At 35.3% G+C, this 21426-nt stretch overlaps 1 protein-coding gene, 1 long non-coding RNA gene and 4 other non-coding genes across 8 annotated transcripts; 5 read left to right on the plus strand and 1 right to left on the minus strand.

Annotated features, from left to right (window-relative positions):
• Positions 1–4290: 4290 nt before the first annotated feature.
• On the plus strand, positions 4291–8410 carry LOC103946628 (WPP domain-interacting tail-anchored protein 2). Of its 3 annotated transcripts, none has more exons than XM_009357396.3 (5): positions 4291–4853; positions 5389–5966; positions 6070–7205; positions 7401–7596; positions 7931–8173. In XM_009357396.3, exons 2-5 carry the CDS (start codon positions 5432–5434, stop codon positions 7936–7938), a joined length of 1875 nt encoding a protein of 624 aa, XP_009355671.2. In that variant the 5' UTR covers positions 4291–4853; positions 5389–5431; the 3' UTR covers positions 7939–8173. The 3 variants fall into 3 exon arrangements, with proteins under 3 accessions (XP_009355671.2, XP_048441259.1, XP_009355657.2); XM_048585302.1 differs by having other exon boundaries at positions 4292–4853; positions 5358–5966; positions 7401–7592; positions 7931–8410; XM_009357382.3 differs by having other exon boundaries at positions 4294–4853; positions 7401–7592; positions 7931–8410.
• On the minus strand, positions 8060–9127 carry LOC125477822. The gene is made up of 2 exons (XR_007258722.1): positions 8874–9127; positions 8060–8773 (listed from the first exon to the last, which is right to left on the minus strand). It is a non-coding gene; the product is annotated as an uncharacterized LOC125477822 (long non-coding RNA).
• A 1037-nt stretch (positions 9128–10164) lies between these two features.
• Positions 10165–10247, plus strand: LOC125477892. Its single transcript, XR_007258763.1, has one exon. It is a non-coding gene; the product is annotated as a small nucleolar RNA R160 (small nucleolar RNA).
• Positions 10248–10346: 99 nt separating this feature from the next.
• On the plus strand, positions 10347–10428 carry LOC125477887. The gene has a single exon (XR_007258758.1). It is a non-coding gene; the product is annotated as a small nucleolar RNA R160 (small nucleolar RNA).
• A 7749-nt stretch (positions 10429–18177) lies between these two features.
• On the plus strand, positions 18178–18259 carry LOC125477890. Its single transcript, XR_007258761.1, has one exon. It is a non-coding gene; the product is annotated as a small nucleolar RNA R160 (small nucleolar RNA).
• A 99-nt stretch (positions 18260–18358) lies between these two features.
• Positions 18359–18440, plus strand: LOC125477888. The gene has a single exon (XR_007258759.1). It is a non-coding gene; the product is annotated as a small nucleolar RNA R160 (small nucleolar RNA).
• The last annotated feature ends 2986 nt before the right edge of the window (positions 18441–21426 follow it).

The raw sequence follows: 21426 nt of genomic DNA on the forward strand, positions 1-21426 counted from the left end.
ATCACGATTTCTAGCTGTAGTAGCACTACTGATCATATACCTGTATATAAACTGTGCTCAAAATAAGTTGGGATTTGATACTGTAGAATGTCTAGAAAGCACGTTCCATATCCTCCATGCTCTTTTTCTTCCCAATAGGGTTTTGTACAACCATCTACTGTGTCACAATGTTTCGTCGGAATACTTTTCATCGAGTATGTAGCGGTCACATTGCTTTGAGTAACATGTCATAATTGATAGTTTATGGACGTCTCAAATAATGTTAAATAAATGTATCTACTTACTAAAACATGCTTGGTTTGATAAAATCATGCTGCAGTGATGGTCTAACTATATCACTAGAGTTTCTCCTTACTCATATCCATATATATGAAATCACTACCTATTTGAGTTGATCTTAGCATTTTATCTTATAATTATGGGTTAAGTTCCAATAACTACTCAACTTTTAAGGGTGATTTGCAAGTTTGTCATAACCTATTAAAACATTCCAAATAACTATCTAAATTAATTAAAAGGACATCGGTTATGTTCACTAGCTTTAAGTGATGACATAGACAAATTTTAAAACGTGTATTAATTCTTAAGTTTTCTATGAAGCTTTGTATATCCAAATTAATGCATTTAAGCCAATCAAATTTACTGTTTAATTTAGCTAAAAGGGGTCAATTTGGATGATTAGAGGTCCAAAGATGACAATTAGTCAAAACCAACTTTAGTGTTTGTCTATCTTATCATTTAATACTAGTAACGTCATCATTTGATGTTGGTAAAGTCCTTATTTAACGTCAGTAACCTAACAAATGTTTAATTTTCAAAACGTTAGATACTTATATAAAATATTTTAAAATATTGAAACTAATTTAAAATCATCGTAAAAGACTGAGTAATTATTCATACTTAACTCTATAATTATCATAGACAAATTCGAGGGTTATGCCAAAACCTTACTCAGTACCACGAGTGAAATCTAATGCTCAGACCTTTTGCCTCCACGTTGTTTATTTTGGATAATATATGGTTGATTATTTTCCCATAGCAGCTACTGTTTTGCAATCTCATTACAACTATTTGTTCGAAGTACAAGATCACAAACAAGGTTTCTTGTTTGGTAAAGGTAATGTCTTTACCTAATCCGAAAACCCAATTTAACCTAAACATCGCAAAAGCAGATGAACGTATACATGCAAATGCATGGAAAGCTACAGGCTATAGCGAGCTAGTAGTTAAATCAAACCCTAATTTAGTGACATGTGGCTTCTGCAGTGTTTGGTGACGCAGACACAGTGGGAGATTGTTTTCAATCCTTTTGTATTATTTTTTCCTTACTTGATGATACGTGGATAACAAAAGATAGATCAAAGACCAAGTGCAGTGATGGGTCTAAAAAGATGGAAAACCCATTTGGAGGCTTTTGGATTGCGAAGAGAGTGTCTCTCTTTGTAGGGCAACGGATAAGCCTACAACGGATAAGAGTTGTTTGAGCACGTTGTTTCCCTACTTATGTGATATCCTCTGCTTGCCGCTTGGAAATTAACGTGGGTGTTTGAGATATGGAATGTCTTATAATCTAGACTTAAGTGGGTCTGATATGGATATGTATCCGTATATAGGCATATACGATTGAATTGGAATAGAGGAGAGTAAATTTCAATTCGAAGGAATTATAAGAAGATTAGACATGAAGAAACGTCTTTCTTTTATTTTATTTTTTGTTTTGAAGAGGATTGTAGCGGATAAATTTTATTCTTGAGTAATCTTTTTCCTGCTTCAATTTGCCAAAATTTCTTCATTTCTTATTTTAACATATCTTGAAAATAGTGATTTATCAATTTCAATCAAATCCTCTATATCAAACAATGCCTTAGGAGACTATTCTCACACGAAATAGGATAGAGACATCATTTGCCTCATTCATTCACATGTCTATCAAAATTAAGCATGATGTGACCTATAGCCGTGATCAAATAATTTGTAGGCAACCCCAATGGTGATCAAACATTAAGAAAACAAACAAATTAAACAATACAATAAGTGAATAAAACAATAAGCAGCTTGATGAATCAAATACTTTAACTTAAAAATATGGATCAAATTTGCAAGGCGACATTGAAATCCTTAGCTATAAATTCAGTTACACATCAGACATTAAAATGAGAATACATAACATGAGTGAAAATCAATTGAAGAGAGAAAACCTTAAAGCAATTATGATATTGAACTTATCCAAGATAGCCTGTTGGGGCGAGTCTTTCGGTGATGGTGAGAGTGTTTAGGGTTTAGGGTGGAATGGCTAGGATTTTTAGTGCGTATGAAAAAAATGCTATGCAAACATCCTACCTTATATTTCTTTTTTGTTCTTTGACGTTTTCTTGCATGCTATTGACTCTTAATTTAGAACCAAAGTTGCATCCTAATTAGGTTGCCAATTAGGATGATTTTATTAAAACCACACATCATATGGTTGATCCTATTTATGTAAAATGAACTCTGAAGCAAGTTGGTAGTTGCATACGACTTAACACTTTTTTTTTTTAATTAGCGACCACGACTTAACTTAATAAACATGGAGACGGCTTTGTAATGGTGTACTCGAAATCCCTGGTCTTATCCCCATTGTTTCTAAATCAACATATCAATCATGGTTACATTTTTTTTTGACAATTTAAGTTATTTTCATTTACAGCACAAAACCACATTTAAAATTTCAATTTCAGCCTGATTCCAAATTCCCAAGTTGTGGTCCCTTGTTTTGGAACAAGTCCTATTGCTCTCAGAAGACAGGCCCAACACTATAATAGTGGACCACAAGTACAAAAAGCAAAAGCATGTTCCAACTATGGATCATATAAAACCCCAAGCAATGACAATTTTTTTGGGGTCCAATTATATAAAAATAAAGAGGACTTTAACGAAAAGCTTATGATATTATTCAATTTAACGAAAAATCACATTTTAACACTAAAAAATTAATATTGGTACCATTCACTTTACCCTTTATTATGTCCTTATTGTTAAAACTCAAGGTTTTCAAGCCATTTTTCATTAATTTTCCTAAAAATAAAACGACATGTGTTCTAATTAGGTAGATATTTTGAAAAATGTTGGGTGGTGGTCCAAACCTAAATAGTGATCGTAATGCTAAGGACGTGACAATTAACAAATGGCGACTGAGAAATTCAGACAACCTAACGTGCTTTTGCGTCTCTTTGCTTTGCTTGACCAAGCTTGGATGCCATTTTTTGTGTTTTGGAGGGGCTGCAAACTTGGTGCTGCATCAACTTGTTGCCTCAAATTGGAGAAATTCTTAGTGTCCAACAATTGGCTCTCGTGATCGTCTAGCCGAAGACACATTAAATAAAAGGTGTTTTTTACTTTTTCTAAAAGAGAGACAACTTGTGATAAGCCGCAGTTATCCATCATTTCTGGAATTGGAGAGGTTATGAAAAATTTCACCCTATCCGTGGCCATAGTCAAGCAAACTCACTAGCTATGAGTTACGCTGCTCCGGACTTTAAGAATTTATTCTCAAATTGACATGTGGAGAAAGCATTGATATTCCATTTTAGGTCAAAGATTTGATTGATTCAAATCACTTCCAACTTGGTCCATAAAAATATGTTTACGTCAAAGTTCAACCACAGCAAAAACATATGGGCCGAATTAGTTAAGAGCGAATTTACAACTTTTAAAAGCCCAACCAAGTAAGCATTCAATAGATAGAGCCCAACCCAAAATTCCAAAGTGGGTAGTTGGTCCTATGAAGATTTGCCAGCTCCGAAAACTCTTTTATTTTTGTATTTTCTTTTTATCATATCTAAATTTAAAATGTTAAGAAAATGTATAAGCCCCTTTGCGAAAAAGTAATATATTAAATTTATGGCATCCATGATCTGAGAAATTTCAATGTCCCGAAAACACGGCCGATACACTAATTATTATGATACAAATGGTTGAATATCTCAATAAAAAATTCAACCGCTTGTATTTTGACACTTTGTGTACCAAACTGTGTTATGATCCACGCAATAATGATGAATAATCATTTATTGAAAGACATGATTGACTCCATTGATAAAGTCCTTAACTCAAAGTAAACTATTGAAATCCCAATCACCTGCAATCAATCCCATATCACATGCCACAAGGGCCCAATGCAATTATTGCCTCAAATATCAAAACCAAAATTTAATAACTTGGCACTTCAGTAATAAGTCTTATCAGCTCCTTCCCAAAACAAAATATGAAATGTCTTATCAGCTCCTTCCCAAAACAAAATATGAAGAAAAAAAAACATGAAATGATAAGGAGAAATTCTTATGTTAGACTGTTTAAACTAGGTCGGCAGTTCACATCCACAATCACGACACAAAACAATGAGCTCACCTGCGTTTGATTTAACCGACCTTAGGCAGCTTGTTCTTGTTTGATTGTATATGTTACCGTATATGGCGGGCACAAGAACTTCTCCTCGAAGAATGAGCCACAAGAATCATCAAAGGTGGACCCGACGTTACGAGTACTGCGTACGTTTTAATGATGTTGTTGTTTATAACTAAATTATTGGAGTGGAGGAGCTGCTTCCTACGTGGGGCAGGTGCCAACGTGCACCGCAGAACACACAACATTCTAAGTACCTCATCTGTATACTTTCGATTTGCTTTGACCAATTGGTGTCCGCGGCTCTCACCTGTCATCACCTTCACAGATCCCACAGCCTCCCAAACCACCACACCCAGCAAACTCCAAAAAGTCCACCTTGGTTTAACGGCAACGGCAGGTGGTTAAACCCAACAGTTTAGTTCCCTGCTGAGCCCTGAGAAGACCCGGAAAAGCTTTCCTCCCACTTCCAGGTATTTTTCTGAGGACCCAGAGTTGCAAATTTCCCAGACGGCTTGCTTTTGTTGTATATAATTTTGTATTGCTTTCTCTACATATTTGAATTTTTGCATGCATTTTTAATGCCTCAACTCTGCAACTTTGTTTATTTAATTTGCTTAACCATTGGAACCTTATGGTAATTTACTTTGGTCAGAAAACTTTGTAGTATTTAGTGAGTCTTTAGCTTCAAAACTTTTATGCAGAGCTGTAATGTCACAAATTTGGTTGTTCTTCGTTATGTTGTTGTATATTTTGTTGGCTAGGCGATATTCTAAACTACTATAATTTACGATGTTCATGTTCAATAGAGATTGACTTTGTAAAGTTTCACGACGATCGCTTGTTAGTTGTTACTTAATCTCGATTAGTCTAATCTGGTGGCGATATTATGGATATTGGTAATGTATGTACCAATGACTATATTTTGGGGCTCATTCGTTTCATTTCTTGCTCTAAATTAAGTCTGCCTTGCTCAGCCCTCTCTTTTGAAACTTTTTCGAGATTCAGATAGAAGACATCAGGTAACGAAAGCAGGAATTGAGCATTTGGTATGGAAGACCACGCTGTTTGTGATATCAATGCTGGCAATCCAGAGCTTGAGATAAACCACATACATGAACGGGTGCCATCTAACGAATCTGGCGTGCAAGAGTTAGAGAGTTCCATGAAAGTTTTGACAAAGGTGGACTTGGACTTGGCATATTCTTCTGAGAAGTTAGCAAATCTCCATGTACCTCTGATGTACCTTTTGGCTCAGCAAAATGATCTCGAGGCAATGGCCACCACGAATAACTATATTCTGGCAGACTTTGTTGAGAAAGTATTGGTGTTCAATCTCCTGTCTAGCATTTTAGATTCTGAGGTACGAGAGCTGGACAATTACATGGATAATCTCCGAGTGGAAATTGTTGATGCGCGTCAAAAAATATCTTCGTGTAGACACTTGGGAGAACTGTACTCTATAATGAAAGGAAAGCTAAATGACTCTGAAGAATCACTAAAGCAATCTCGGCAACAGATTTCCGAGGTCAAGATGCAGTCTGCAAGGTTTCAGAGAACCGTTCTAGCTTTCGCACATGAAAATTGTAAGTTCAAAGTTTCTGTCTAGTTTGAGAGATTCTTTAAATTCAGATAGCAAAGATGCATATTTACTTGGTTATTATTTACTTGAGGCACACATGTCGACAGGGAAAAATGATATTGCCATGGATTTGTCAGAAAATTCTCAAATGTCGAATAAAAATGCAATGTCAAATTTAAGGATGCCTAGACAACAAAGACATAATCTATGGATGCTGGAGAAGTCGCTTTCGAGGGAGCTATATCTTGAGAAGAAATTAGCCGAATCAAGACAGAATGAAGAAGAACTTAAATTGAAGATGCATCATATGGAAGAGGTAGCATTTCGCATGGAAGAAGCAGCAGAAGTTGTTTGGGGAAGGTTTTTGGAGGCAGAAAATGCTGCTGAGGTTCTCCAGGGGATTTCAAAGGAGTTATTGGGTCGACTGCAGCTTGTTCATTTTAATCTGAACGGTTCAATTCAGCGAGAAAGCGAGTTAAAATTCAATCTTCAAGCTAGTTTAGAAGAGATTAGAGCAAAAGATAATGCTTTGCATAAGCTCGAGAAGATAATGAAAGAGAACATTAAGAGAGATGTTGAACTGGCTGCTTTGAGAGAAAAGGTGACGCTCCTTGAGAAACAGCTGAAAGAGTCACAGCTCCAGCTGAAGAATGCCAATGCCACGAATGAATCGAGTGAAGAGAAACTTGGGGAAATGGAAAGTTTAGTTGCGTCCTTGAAAGAAAATATCTTTGTAGCAGAAATTAAGGCCGAGAGTGCAGAACTTAAGGTTGCGGAAGTAACAGGAACAAATGTGGAACTCACCGAAGAGCTGAATTTTCTCAAAGGAAGTGCTACTGGCACAGAAAAAAAGGTTGGAAGTCTCGAGAAGCAGCTGAGGGAAGTAGAGATACAATTACAGCATGCAAAAGCATCCTCCGAAGCAAGTCAAGAGCAGCAAAATATGTTATATGCTGCAATTTGGGATATGGAAACTTTGATTGAAGATCTAAAATCGAAGGTTTCCAAAGCGGAGAATAAGACAGAAAGTACTGAGGAGCAATGTATAATGTTGTCTGAAACTAATGCAGAACTAAATGTGGAAATAACTGTTTTAAGGGATAGAGTGGAATTCTTGGAATTGTCTTTGGCTCAAACTAACAATGCAAAACTTGCAAGTGCGGAAGAACTCAATTCCAGAATCAAGCTCATTATGGATATGGCAATGCAACTGGCTGTAGAAAGGGAGCGCATCCAAAGGCAGGTATGTCTTGTATAACCAATTCTCTCTTGCACTCAAGTCCTCGTTTCAAATGAGAAATCTGTTGCTTCAAATATATGTACGGGAAAGTAGAAGTCACTGAATTGCCATCGAAAAAGCACACTCAAGGTGTCCGAGTAAAGAAAAACTATAAGCATATTCATAATAATTTTATTAACTATAGTTTCTTCTGTGCAGATGCAAGTCTTAACAATGGAGAAAAAATTTCTGGTAGAGAAATTATGGAACACCAAAAAAGATGCAACTGAGTGCAACAATGAAGACATTGACAACAAAGAGCTTCCACCTTTCAAGTGTACTTCTCCAAATGCTACTTCTATAAAAACATCCGTGGAAGATGTGACAGATTCTTTAGATAAAAGTTTCCAGGCAGGTATTCTTTTCGATCAGTTCCTATTACAATAAATGGACTTGTAAGGGGAATTAAAAGAGAAAACTAAAGAAGGGTCTTCAGTCTTCATGCATAACCAGGACTGCCTAGTGCCTACCACTTGTATAACTGTAAATTACTAAGGTGTTTACAATATAGTTTTAAGTTGCAGCGGTTGCAACGGATTTTTAAATTCTTTGTTTTCCTTTCAAAATCGTAGAACTACATAATGAACTCAAAGACAGTGTTTGAGATTGACCTTTTCTGTTTTTTTCATGATTCATTTTCTGATTCTGGACCATTCTTCTCACAAACTCTGCAATATTCACTGAATCAGGTGGATGAACCGTCAGCAGAGACACCTGGCTGTGATAATGATGCAGGGGCTTCCAGTTCTGTATATAGTCCCGCTGGCTCAGATTCAGAACTTGACACTGTCGAAGTGGTACAGGCCAAGCGCCTGAGCCTGAAGTACGTTCTCATAGTAATTGTTGTTGTATCAGTCATATATTTGCTTAACCAGGAACCTTTCCCCATTGAAGATTTGTGAAGAATGAGCTTTCACACGCCTTTAACATCACGACGAACCTCTCATATCTGTGACGCATTGTTCCTTGAAATTTTTTTCTGAAGCGCTCTACATTGTGCTGGGTGTCTTGTTAGGTTCTGCAGAATAGGAAGTATTGTATTGTTTGAAAATTCGTTTAGTGTACATATAGGTTGGCGAAGTGTAATGATTCAACGGATGATTTAAGTCCCCTAGATGACATTTGAACAGATGATTGAAAAGGATTAGTTGCCTTTGGCGTAACATTAATTTCGAGTGGTTGCTACTTGGTAATCAGATTAAGTGACCTTTAATCTGCTTATGATCACTAAGTTTAGAAGCAAAGCAATAATGCCAATGAAATAAAGGTATTAGTTACTTTTATTACTCAACTCAGACAGTTACATATATAGTACTATAAACTTATCCCCTTGTACACATTTCATGGCAACTGGTCTGGTTGAAAATTGGCTTCAACTTGGAGTTGGGGAGGAAGGTTGCCACCATCGCATATGCATTCACCATTAACGCAGCGCCAGGGAAATCCTTCGCACACACTGCTGCAGTCTATCATCCCAGGACACCGGAGTTTTCCCCTTGCTTCAGCTCCCGGCATGTTCCACATTGCCATGCCTGTGCAAATTACAAATTAGCTCATACCAATGTGTCACAATGCGTGTGTGTGTGTGTGTGTGTGTGAGAGAGAGAGAGAGAGAGAGAGAGAGAGACTAACAAGCAATTGTAGCCAAAAGGAGGACCAAAGAAGCAAACTTGAGAGATGGTTTCCTCTCCATATTGTTCTTGACAGTGTTGTGGGTGAGGAACTTGTAGACTTGCTGGTTTGGTTCAGTTTGCAAAGTAGTTCATTTTTCACTTCATTTTATAGGAGAGGAAATAAAATGAAACGGAAGGTCAATTCAATTTTTAGATTTCAAAAAAGTCCTCTATATTAAATTACATCACGAGAGTGATTCATTCTTCAATTATGGCAAGATATTAGTGAAAAATATTGATGACATTACCAATTTCCTCGCTTGCAATTGTAGTTGTTGAATAAATTGTAAAAGGGAAAGAAAATTCATTTAAATGGTCATGTTGTCATGTAGTGTTGTCAAAATTTTCACATTATACGAGGTAGCGATGGGATGAAAGAGGTTCATGTTCATAATTACTTATTTATATCCGTGTTATGTTTATGTTAACTTTAAAATTGATATAATAACTCTTATTACAACAGTTTTTTTTCTTGGTTGATACAAGTGATATTGGTGAAAAAGAAAATCGAGCTTAAATCTCGAGAATAAAAATGAAAGATCTTAACTAAGTTATACGACCCTTCCGAATACACATCAAGCAATATTAGTTGAACAATATTAATCATGTGTGAAATTGTCAATTCTAATGACTTCCACACCCTTTTTTTTATAGGAAAACTAATAAAAATGGTTTAAAATTTTGAGTTTTAATAATAAGAACAAAATAAATGGTAAAGTGATCAATATCATAATTGACTTTTTAGTATAAAAAAAATGTAGTTAAAATAAACAGTACCGGAAACTTTTCATTAAACTTCATTTTTTTTTTGGGATAAAAACAAAAAGAAAAAATGAAAAAGGAAAAAGCCACGAGTGGCGTACGACAAGTCGTTTGTCATGCCGAGTAGAAACCCTAACCCCTAAAACCCCTATAAAATTCTCTCTTCCGGCTGCATTAGGCTCCCGCAAGTATAACTGATAGATTTCCCACGTCAGGTACTTCGACGTTGCGTATCTCTTTTCTTCAATTTTGATTTCTGTAATTATTGTGTGGATTTTACTGGGATTTTGAAATTATCAAGTTTTAATCTTGTAACGCACCAGATAGCCCCTTGCTGCTTGGAAACATGGTAGCAGGGAAATTTCGAGCAAAGGGTTGGGTGCAAGATTCAACCTTTGGCATCGGTTGTGCAGTGAATCCGAGTGATTTCTCTTGCGCAACTCTGATTTGCCAGAAAATACAAGTACTAGATCTGAAGAAAATGGCAAAGCAAAATGATGAAATCAGATTTATTTTAAATCTGAATTTGATGTGGAATTTCAAATCATGCCTTCAAAGTTCTCTGATTGCTTTGCCATATCTTTTAAAGTTTGAGAATTTATTTGAATTTATGGTTTAATTATTGTGTTTTTACTGTTGCATTTGATCTATATGTATATGGATTTTATGAAGCAAAATGAGGAGATTTATATTGCTGAATTTGATGTGGAACAACCTCATACCATATTGGTCTTCAAAGTTCTCTGATTGCTCATGTTGCTATGTTACGTTGAGTTTTCGATGAATTTACTAGTGTTACTTGTGATCCTGTTTTCTGGAGCCCAACAATTCCCTATAAACGTGACCCTTCTGATTGAATTGGTTGTTTTTCAGATGAGGACATTTAGTAAATATGTAAATGCGGTTTTGAAGGATTTCTTTGCTACTTGTATGAATTAGTTGAAGCTGTTTAATCTTGGCTTATTAATACTGTTTAATTTTGATTTTGGTGGCTGATGAGACGAGTTGAAGCGAATGTGAGCACCAAAATTTGCAGTCTGTTATGCATTTGTATTGCAGACTGTACGAGCATGGTGCGATCCTGAAGGTATCTCTTTGTTTTTTCATTGCAAACGTCTCTGTTATTTTTTGTATGACAGCTGAAGCAAAGCTTTAGGGATACAACATGTTGGCATTATGTCCAGCAATATGCATCAAAACAACATTGCAAGCTCGAGCAAAGCAAGCGAACAATTTGCCAACGGATTGCAAAGAAAAAGGTTTCCGGTTCCAAGCTGGCTAAAGTTGTTAATCCTTTATGTAAGGTTTTAGTAGATACGATTTCATAAGGCTGAACATCTTTGTACATGAATTCTGGAATATCAATCTGTCGTTAAATGTTATGAAATCCTGGAAGTTTTACTTTTGATGCCAATGGAGATGAATTCGGGTGCCAACTACATGTAGAGCCAACTGCCACTGATTCGACTGCATAACAGCGGAATCAGATGTTGTGGCCAATTGCCACTGATTCGACTGCATTACAGTGGAATCAGATGTAAAGCCAATTGCCACTGATTCATCTGCAGTACCGCGGAATCAGATGTAGCGCCAATTGCACTGATTCATCTGCAGTACTGCGGAATGAAACGTAGAGCCAATTGCAACTGATTCGACTGCATTACAGTGACCAAACTTGGCCTACAATGTCCGAATCCCTGGTTTAGTGCCGTTTTTGCCGCGCCCTTTGCAGTTTCATCACGCATATGAATATCCAATGGAGATAAATGTGAGCCCGTCCAAAGAAAATTCTTTCTTTCCATCCCAATGCTCCAAATAAACATAAGTGCAAGATCAAAGCCATCATTCGACAAAACCTTTGGACATTGTGTTCAATTTGTGATTAGGTCGAAAGGCACGAAGAATTGTGAAAGAGAAAAAATTGGAAGAAAAAGGCTAGCGAGTTATCAAAACTTTGTTTCATACCTACATGCCGAATCACCTAGTACCTACCTCTCTAAAACAGATGATCAACCAGGTCCTGTTGTACCAGATCATACGTCGCCGGAGGATCCTTGGACTGCAAGGCAAAATTTTAACATAATCAAGTCCAGAGACAGCATCGAGTCGAGGGCTCTCATGACAAGAAGAAAGTAGATGACTCCCAACTTTCAACCAACATTGATAGAGATGAATATGCAAGTGTGAATATAGTTTTTGTATATACGTATCCGGTATCCCTAATTTCGTCGAAAAACATGTCCGGCTGCTGGCCCTCCCAACAGTACATATGAAGAAGGATATGGAGGTGCACAGCCATCATTCATCATTCAGTAGGGGACGTTATCAATCCGGCCGTCTTATATGTACATGAACTCTTCTCATCCAAGGATTAGTGAGCAGCTCTGTTTTCAGAAATAATTATTATCTAATCTTAGCCTAAATTATTCTCAGATTTCTGATATTTTTCCTTATTGATGGTATCAAACAATAAGAAATTAACGATTATATACATCACTCCCAATTACTGTTTCCTAAATATCAAGTTTAATTTCCACATCACTAAACTCTAAACAAACTGTTATCATCACTAAACAGCTAATAGTTTTCGGGAGGTCTAACATTAGAAATTACCAAGCTTATGTATTCTTGTTGTTATTGGAATATTTGTGTATAAATCGAAAGTTATTTTTAAGATATTGATCAATAAAACATATTATTCGAGTATTAATTTGGTGCCGGCCACACATATGGAGAAGAGAAAAACCTCGGTGTGAATGGATGATATGATTTAGCTAGCTCGCCAGTATATACCATTCAATTACAATTAGTACAAGAATTAAATTATAGAAAAACTAATGAAAAAGACTTGAAAACCTTGAGTTTTAACGATAAGGACAAAATAAAGGGTAAAGTGAATAGTAACAGGTTTGACTTTTTAGTGTAAAAATGTGGTTTTTCGTTAAAATGAACAGTAGCGTAGACTTTTCGTTAAAACTTCCTTAAATTATTAATAGACGAGATTTTATTATATCTTGTCGTAATATTACTAGTTAAGTTGCACCTAACTAGGAGCAACTATGTAGCTTATAGGCTCGATCAAGCTGAGTCTACGCATAGGCAGTGCCCATCAAGACATTTAAGAGTTCCTGAAGAACATGTAATCCCATTGCAGTCGGTCTCAGTGAAACATTGGCCATTTCGATTTGGCTGCAGCCGACCAGAATCTACTCTTGGGCGTGCGACTGCCTTCTCGTTGATGCATTTGCATTGCCCGTCAACACAGTCGAGCTTTCCAATCGTCGCACATATAATACTGAGCTTGACGCAGTCAGTCTGATTGAAACATTGAGATTGAAGACCATAGTGATTTGGCAGGGCAGAGTCACCTGTATTAATATTTGACGCTTGTTGGCAATTGCAATAGTGGTTGACACAAGTAGCTGAGACGTTGCCAGAACATTGAAACGAAGCGCAGTCAGCGTCGGTAGAACAATGACGAACAACGATCACGGCTTCTGAGAATAATGGGACACCTGCAAAATAAAGCATACACAGGTGCTCCGTTTAGAGACCTTTAACTATGTAATACACACTTCTACGTACAGCATTCATCTGCACTGCAGGTAGAGAAATTAACTACTACTAGTAGCTAGCTAGGAAGAAAAGCTCACAAAATGCAATGACCAAGAAGATGGCGATCATAGCTGTCTTAGATGTAGCCTTTCGCATTTTTTATATATAATTATTTTGTGACACCTGGGATTATATATGTAGTAATGAAGTGCTGAGCCCTAGCTTTGAACAATATTTATACTATGGTAGTGTTGACATGTCTGGTAATAAAAATGCTGAAGAAATCTAGAAGTATCAAGTGACATAATTAATTTTCAACTTTAGAGTTGACGAGAAGGAAATTAACCTGATATATTTTGGAGACTGGGAATGAAATCCTGATTTTTTTCGTGGTTGATATTGTCAACAAAGGAAATGTTAGATCTAACATGGAAAAGAATGTGAAGTGTTGGAGTAATAGATTTCGACTTTAAATTCTACCTAAACACAAACATATTGTGTCCAAGAATCCATTCAGGCAAACACAATGAGATTTCACAGCTAGTTGACCCAAAGAACCATCACATGACTCGCATCCCAAAAATCTATTTGTATGACTATACGGTTTGGATTTTAGGTTTATGTTGTTTTTAATTTTGAAAGCATTTGACTTTATTTACGTGTGTGGTTTTGACTATATTTGATTTTTTTTTTTTTTTTTTGTTTGTGAAAACCGACATTTATGAAATTAGAGCCTAAAATTTAGGCATATATAGAGCAAAACCTCTATGTAGTAATAATGTTGCGACTATTAGTATTATTACTATGAAGACATGATTACTTGATAGACGTGTTGTTACAAAAATAAAATTTGACTTAGTTACAAATTATACTACGTTAATAGTGGACTATGTCAATTTTCAAAATGTAGAGATTGGAAAAAAAAAACAGCCTTATCTCAAGTAGCTAGTCCATGTACATGTGGTTAGAAAAGATATGTAGAAGGATCATGTTGAAGGTCTTACTAACAATTATTGACATTGTTGTATTACATTTTGAAAATATTATGAAGCGTACTAAATAAGTAGTTCACACCTTATTTACATACTCCCAAATTTCATTTCTTCTTTTCCATATTTTCCGTACCAAACAAAGAAATTAAATATCATATATCAATCTTAAATTGTGATTTTGTTTCCTAAATATGATATTTTATTTCCACATCAGGAAACACACTATAAAATCCTATGGTATCAATTACATGACTTACTAGATATATTCAGATTTCTTTGGCTTTTTGATATAACGTGTGAAACTATCAGAAATGTGCATGAGAGCCCTTATAAATATAGATTACGGGCTCACTTTACTGAAAGAAAAACATCTTTACTGAAAGAAAAACATCCCCACAGCGTGACGCAACAAGAAAAACATGGAGAAGGCTGCGTTTAAGACGAGTATGATTAGTCGGGTCGTCTTCTTGGTCATTTGTGAGTTCTTTTCTCCCAATTAGTCAAACTCTCTTCCCATAATATATGATTGTCGTCGAAGTCGATTGTTTGTAATTTTAAATACATATGAAGGCCGTCTCCAATGGATTTAATTATTTAAAATCTGCAGGCGTGGCTGCAGGAGCAGAAGCAGCTAAGGCTGTCCAACGATGCAATTCGAACGCCGACTGCAAGACGTATCCGTGCACCTCAGACTTTGTTCTTTGTGTTGATCACGTCTGCACATGCGAAGTTGCAAATGCTATTCGCGACGTCGCCGCCGACTGCCGGAGTCTCACCGACTGTAGAGATACTGCAGAAGACTGTCCAAAGGGAAGGGCTACGTGTCATAACGGGAAATGCTTGTGCTTTCTCCCTGAGTTCTCTCAGTCTGGCCTGCAAATTCAAAACGATCAATGTTCCGTTTTGACAGACTGCAAAGGAGTTAAATGTGCTTTTGGAACTATCAAATGTGTGGATGGGGAATGCAAATGTGTGGATGGTTAATATATATCTTAGCTATACATTATATATTTACAAGTACTTTTGTCCATCTATGTAGCTAAAGGCTAAAATAGCTGGCCGTGCAACTTCAAAATTTAAGCCTCTATAGTGGATTGACAAAAGTTGCAATCTTTCTTTAAGATATAATAATTGAAATGCTGTAATAATTATAATATGGTTTATCAATCCATATTTTAGTTAAACTGTGGAAGGCGTAAGAAAAGTTGAGGTTCCACCATAAAACTAATTGACAATATGGGAAGTAGTTTTCAACCTCTTATAAGCCCTTACAAAGTTTCTTCTTTATCCAGTGTGGGACTCTTATACCTCACATTCTCACATGCCCCCTCATGTGTGACGAATTTTTAAGTCTAACACGCGGACAACACGAACGGGGTGGTGTGGAGCATGTGTAAACCGTTGGGCTTCACATGTGGGGTAACATGCTCTGATATCATGAAGAAAGTTGAGGTTCCACCATAAAACCAATTGGCAACACCCTAATATGGGAAGTAGCCCAACCTTTTATAAGCCCTTGCAAAGTTTTTTATTTCACTAATGTGAGACTTTTTTAAGCGATGATTTATAATTTGAATTTGGATGCAAAAGAGTGAGTCACAATTTTAATTAGGCAATGGACCTTTAGTTGTCTAAATTATTTTGATTTTTTTTATAAATAAAAAGAAATATAAAGCCTGCAGCCCCCTTTTGGGGGTCACGACTTCACCAAAAAGTAATATGACAAAAATACCCTCTAAACTAAAAAATTCAAAAAAAAAAAAATCAAAATAATGCAGGGTGTTTTCATCATATAAACAATAATTTTTTAATAATTAACTTTTTTGTACAATGTTTTTTTTTTTTTAATTTTATTTTATAATTAATGCTTCACAATGGGCTAACAATAAAGTGATTCAATCAATTGTTTATTAAATATTATTTTCTCTATTTTTAAACATGTTCAAAACATCTTAAGAAGCGCTTAGTACCAGTTATAAAAAAAATGTTTTTTGCACGCGCATAATAATGTGATTTAATTAGTTGTCAAATGATTATTTTTTGTTTTTGTTTTAACAAATGATATTATCTACACTAAGGGGGAGGGGGTGGGTTAGCCTTATAATGGGCTAGCGATAATGTGATTCAATCAATTGTTTATTAAATATTTTTTTTAACACATTCAAAATATCTTAAGAGGCGTGCACCGCCAGTGATAAAAAAAGGTATTTCGCACGCGCACAATAATGTGATTTAATAATTTGTTTATTAAATATTATTTTCTCTATTTTTAAACACTTAAGAGGCGCGTAGTGCCGGTTATAAAAAAGGTCTTTCGTACGCGCATAATAATGTGAGTTGTCAAATGATTGTTTTTTTCTTTGAACAAACGATATTATCTACACTAAAGGGAGGGGGGTGGCCTTAGCCTCACAATGAGCTAACAATAATGTAATTCAATCAGTTATTTATTAAATATTATTTTCTCTATTTTTAATGTAAATTCAATAGAATGTAGATGAAAATTGAAAGATCGATTTTATTATGGATTCAGCTGCTTTAATTGGTTTATGAGAGGTTTCTTCTAGCATGATCTAATATTATTCATTTAGTCCAAATATTTGACTTTCTTTTTGTCATAAAAAAAATATTAAAGTAATTCACACATATAAATACATTTAAATTATGTAAGCCACGCATAGCACGTCATAATTTAAAAAATGCACGTCCGTGCATGAAGGTTAGTAAAAAGAAACAAAACAATTATAAAAGTCAAAGGTGAGGGGCATAACCTAATTAAAATAGCGAGTGCATATGTGGCAAGCTTCATGTGCCTTTTGAACATAGCTACCATGCTACTATTTTGGTGAGTTTTGGAATTTTATTGTTTGATTGTTTTGATTTTGTTGTTTCTTTGGATGGCTGTGTATCATAATAATCACAGTGAACCAATAATGTTGAGTTTTTATTTTTCGCAGTTGGTGATGATTTTGTGAAAAATACAAACTCACTTAGCATAGTGAATAGTGTAGATATAAAATTATGGAGCTATTTGGGTTCTCTAAAATTTTATTAGTAATTCTAAATACAATTACATGAGTTGGCTTAAATAGAAAACAATCATAACCCAAAAGGAAAACAAAAATAAACATATATAAAAATATCAAATTTTCCCTAATACTCTAATAACCCGATTTTACTTGCAATATAATAAAAATTCGTCTAGTAGATTTCATCATTTCCTTTCAGCTTTTTTTCATGTTTCCCTGTTAGATTCATCATTTCTTTGTTGAGAATTCTAAACATGAAAACTAAGGATTGTCATCCCCAAGCCTTAAATTTTCCTAATATCCAGTTAAATTTTCTTACCGGTAACTCTCGGGTTGGAAATGACTTATATCACTTGATACTTTTTAGAAAAATTAGATTTTCTCACCACTAAAAGCCTAAACTAGCTACTAGAAATGCCAACAGTCCTATAGTATAAATTAAAACAAAAGCCTTGAAATCGATCATCACATCATCCCAAAATTCACAGCATAATTTGAATGAAATGGAGAAAGATGTAGGCAGCCATATGTGATGGTTGTTTTCTTGGTCACTGCATCTTGTGAGTTTCCTTAACCACTGATAGTCTAGTGAATGGAGTATTTTGTGCTGCCTTTTTATTTTGCAGGTAAAAATCCCTCTTCCGGCTGCATTAAGCTCCCGCAAGTACAACTGATAGATTTCCCACGTCAGGTACTTCGCCGTTGCGTATCCCTTTTCTTCAATTTTGATATCTGTAATTATTGTGTGGATTTTACTGGGATTTTGAAATTATCAAGTTTTAATCTAGTAATGCACCAGATAGCCCCTTGCTGCTTGGAAACATGGTAGCAGGGAAATTTCGAGAAAGGGTTGTGCAGTGAATCTGAGTGGTACAACTATTATTTGCCCGGAAAATACAAGTACTAAATCTGAAGAAAATGGCAAAGCAAAATGATGAAATCAGATTTATTTTAATCTGAATTTGATGTGGAATTTCAAATCATGCCTTCAAAGTTCTCTGATTGCTCTGCCATATCTTTTAAAGTTTGAGATTTTATCTGAATTTATGGTTTAATTCTTGTGTTTTTACTGTTGCATTTGATGTATATGTATATGGATTTTATGAAGCAAAATGAGGAGATTTATATTGCTGAATTTGATGCGGAACAACCTCATACCATATTGGTCTTCAAAGTTCTCTGATTGCTCATGTTGCTATGTTATGTCGAGTTTTCGATGAATTTACTAGTGTTAATTGTGATCCTGTTTTCTGGAGCCCAACAATTCCCTATAAACGTGACCCTTCTGATTGAATTGGTTGTTTTTGAGATATGGACATTTAGTAAGTATGTAAATGCGGTTACGAAGGATTTCTTTACTCCTTGTATGAATTAGTTGAAGCTGTTTAATCTTGGCTTATTTCTACTGTTTAATTTTGATTTTGGTGGCTGATGAGACAAGTAGCTAGGAAGAAAAGCTCACAAAATGCAATGACCAAGAAGAGGGCGGTCATAGCTGCCTTAGATGTAGCCTTTCGCATTTTTTATATGTAATTATTTTGTGACACTTGGGATTATATATGAACCCTAGCTTTGAACAATATTTATACTATGGTAGTGTTGACATGTCTGGTATAAAAGTGCTGAAGAAATCTAAAAGTATCAAGTGACATTATTAATTTCAACTTTAGAGTTGACGATAAGGAAATTAACCTGATATATTTTGCAGACTTTGGGAATGAAATCCTGATTTTTTACGTGGTTGATATTGTCAACAAGGAAATGTTAAATCTAACATGGAAAAGAATGTGAAGTGTTGGAGTACTAGATTTCGACTTTAAATTCTACCTAAACACAAACATATTGTGTCCAAAAATCCATTCAGGTAAACACAATGAGATTTCACAGCTACTTGACCCAAAGAACCATCACATGACTCAAAAATCTACTTGTATGACTCGTACGGTTTGGATTTTAGGTTTATGTTGTTTTTAATTTTGAGAGTATTTGACTCTATTTATGTGTGTGGCCTTTGATTATGCTTGAATTTTTTTTGTAAAAACCGATATTTATGAAATTAGAGCCTAAAATTTAGGCATATACAGAGCAAAACCTCTATGTATATAGTAATAATGTTGCGACTATTAGTATTATTACTATGAAGACGTGATTACTTGATAGACGTGTTGTTATAAAAATAAAATCTGACTTAGTTACAAATTATACTACGTTAATAGTGGAGTATGTCAATTTTCAAAATGTAGAGATTGGAAAAAAAAAACCCTTGTCTCAAGTAGCTAGTCCATGTGCATGTGGTAAGAAAAGATATGTAGAAGGGTCATGTTGAAGGTCTTACTGACAATTATTGACATTATTGTATTACATTTTGAGAATATTATGAAGCGTACCAAGTAAGTGGTTCGCACCATATTTACATACTCCCAAATTTCATTTCTTCTTTTCCATATTTTCGGTACCAAACAAGGAAATTAAATATTAGATATCAATCTTAAATTGTGATTTTGTTTCCTAAATATGATATTTTATTTCCACATCAGGAAACACACTGTAAAATCCTATGGAATCAAATCAATTACATGATTAATTACTAGATATTTTCAGATTTCTTTGGCTTTTTGATATAATGTGTGAAACTATCAGAAATGTGCATGAGAGCCCTTATAAATATAGATTACGGGCTCACTTTACTGAAAGAGAAACATCTTTACTGAAAGAAAAACATCCCCACAGCGTGACTCAACAAGAAAAACATGGAGAAGGCTGCGTTTAAGACGAGTATGATTAGTCGGGTCGTCTTCTTGGTCATTTGTGAGTTCTTTTCTCCCAATTAGTCAAACTCTCTTCACATAATATATGATTGTCGTTGAAGTCGATTGTTTGTAATTTTAAATACATAAAGGCCGTCTCCAGTGGATTTAATTATTTAAAATCTGCAGGCGTGGCTGCAGGACCAGAAGCAGCTAAGGCTGTTCAACGATGCAATTCGAAGGCCGACTGCGATCCATGCCCCTCAAACTTTGTTCTTTGTATTAATCACGTCTGCACATGCGAAGTCGCAAATGCTATTCACAACGTCGCCGCCGACTGCCGGAGTCTCACCGACTGTAGAGATACTGCAGAAGACTGTCCAAAGGGAAGGGCTACGTGTCATAACGGGAAATGCTTGTGCTTTCTCCCTGAGTTCTCTCAGTCTGGCCTGCAAATTCAAAACGATCAATGTTCCGTTTGGACCGACTGCAAAGGAGTTAAATGTGCTTCGGGAACTATCACATGTGTCGATGGGGAATGCAAATGTGTGGATGGTTAATGTATATCTTAGCTATACATTATATATTTACAAGTACTTTTGTCCATCTATATAGCTAAAGGCTAAAATAACTGGCCGTGTAACTTCAAAATTTAAACCTGTACGGTGGATTGACAAAAGTTGCAATCTTTCTTTAAGAAATAATAATTGAAATGCTGTAATAATTATAATATGGTTTATTGATCCATATTTTAGTTAAACTGTTGAAGGCAGGAAAAAAGTTGAGGTTTTATTATAAAACCAATTGATAACATGGGGAGTAGCCCAACCTTTTATAAGCTCTTGCAAGGTTTCTCCTTTTACCAATGTGGGACTTTTATACCTCACATTCTCACACGCCTCCTCACGTGTGGTTAATTTTCAAGCCTAATATGTAGACAACACGAACGGAGTGGCGTGGAGCACATGTAAACCGTTGGGCTTTACATGTGGGCCAACATGCTCTAATATTATGAAGAAAGTTGAGGTTCCACTGTAAAACCAATTGACAATATGAGAAGTAGTTTAACCTCTTATAAGCCCTTACAAAGGTTTATTCTTTCATCAATGTGAGACTCTTTTAAGGCGATGGTTTATAAAATTTGAATTTGGATGCAAGAAAGTGAGTCACAATTTTAGGCAATGGATCTTTAGTTATTTAAATTATTTTAATTTTTTTCTAAATAAAAAGAAATATAAAGCTAGCAGCCCCTTTTTGGGATCATGGCTTCACCAAAAAGTAATGGGAGAAAAACCCCAAACGAAAAAGTTCAAAAGAAGTATAAAATATTGTATAAAATAATACATGGGTATTTTCATCATATAAACAGTATTTTTTTAATAATTAAATTTTTTTTTATATAGTGCTTTTTTTATTTTATTTTTTTA

This window comes from the organism of the source record quoted next, unplaced genomic scaffold, assembly GCF_019419815.1.
Source record: "Pyrus x bretschneideri cultivar Hongxiangsu unplaced genomic scaffold, Pyrus_bretschneideri_v1 Contig22, whole genome shotgun sequence".
Classification (NCBI taxonomy): Eukaryota; Viridiplantae; Streptophyta; class Magnoliopsida; order Rosales; family Rosaceae; genus Pyrus; species Pyrus x bretschneideri.

What these genes read in the sequence shown, in the direction of transcription:
- LOC103946628 (XM_048585302.1), top strand. Translation starts at nt 5,432, where the DNA reads ATGGAAGACCACGCTGTTTGTGATATCAATGCTGGCAATCCAGAGCTT. An exon ending in GGGAGCGCATCCAAAGGCAG is followed by an intron (nt 7,206 to 7,400) that starts GTATGTCTTGTA and finishes TCTTCTGTGCAG; the next exon opens with ATGCAAGTCTTAACAATGGA. An exon ending in CTTTAGATAAAAGTTTCCAG is followed by an intron (nt 7,593 to 7,930) that starts GCAGGTATTCTT and finishes TCACTGAATCAG; the next exon opens with GTGGATGAACCGTCAGCAGA.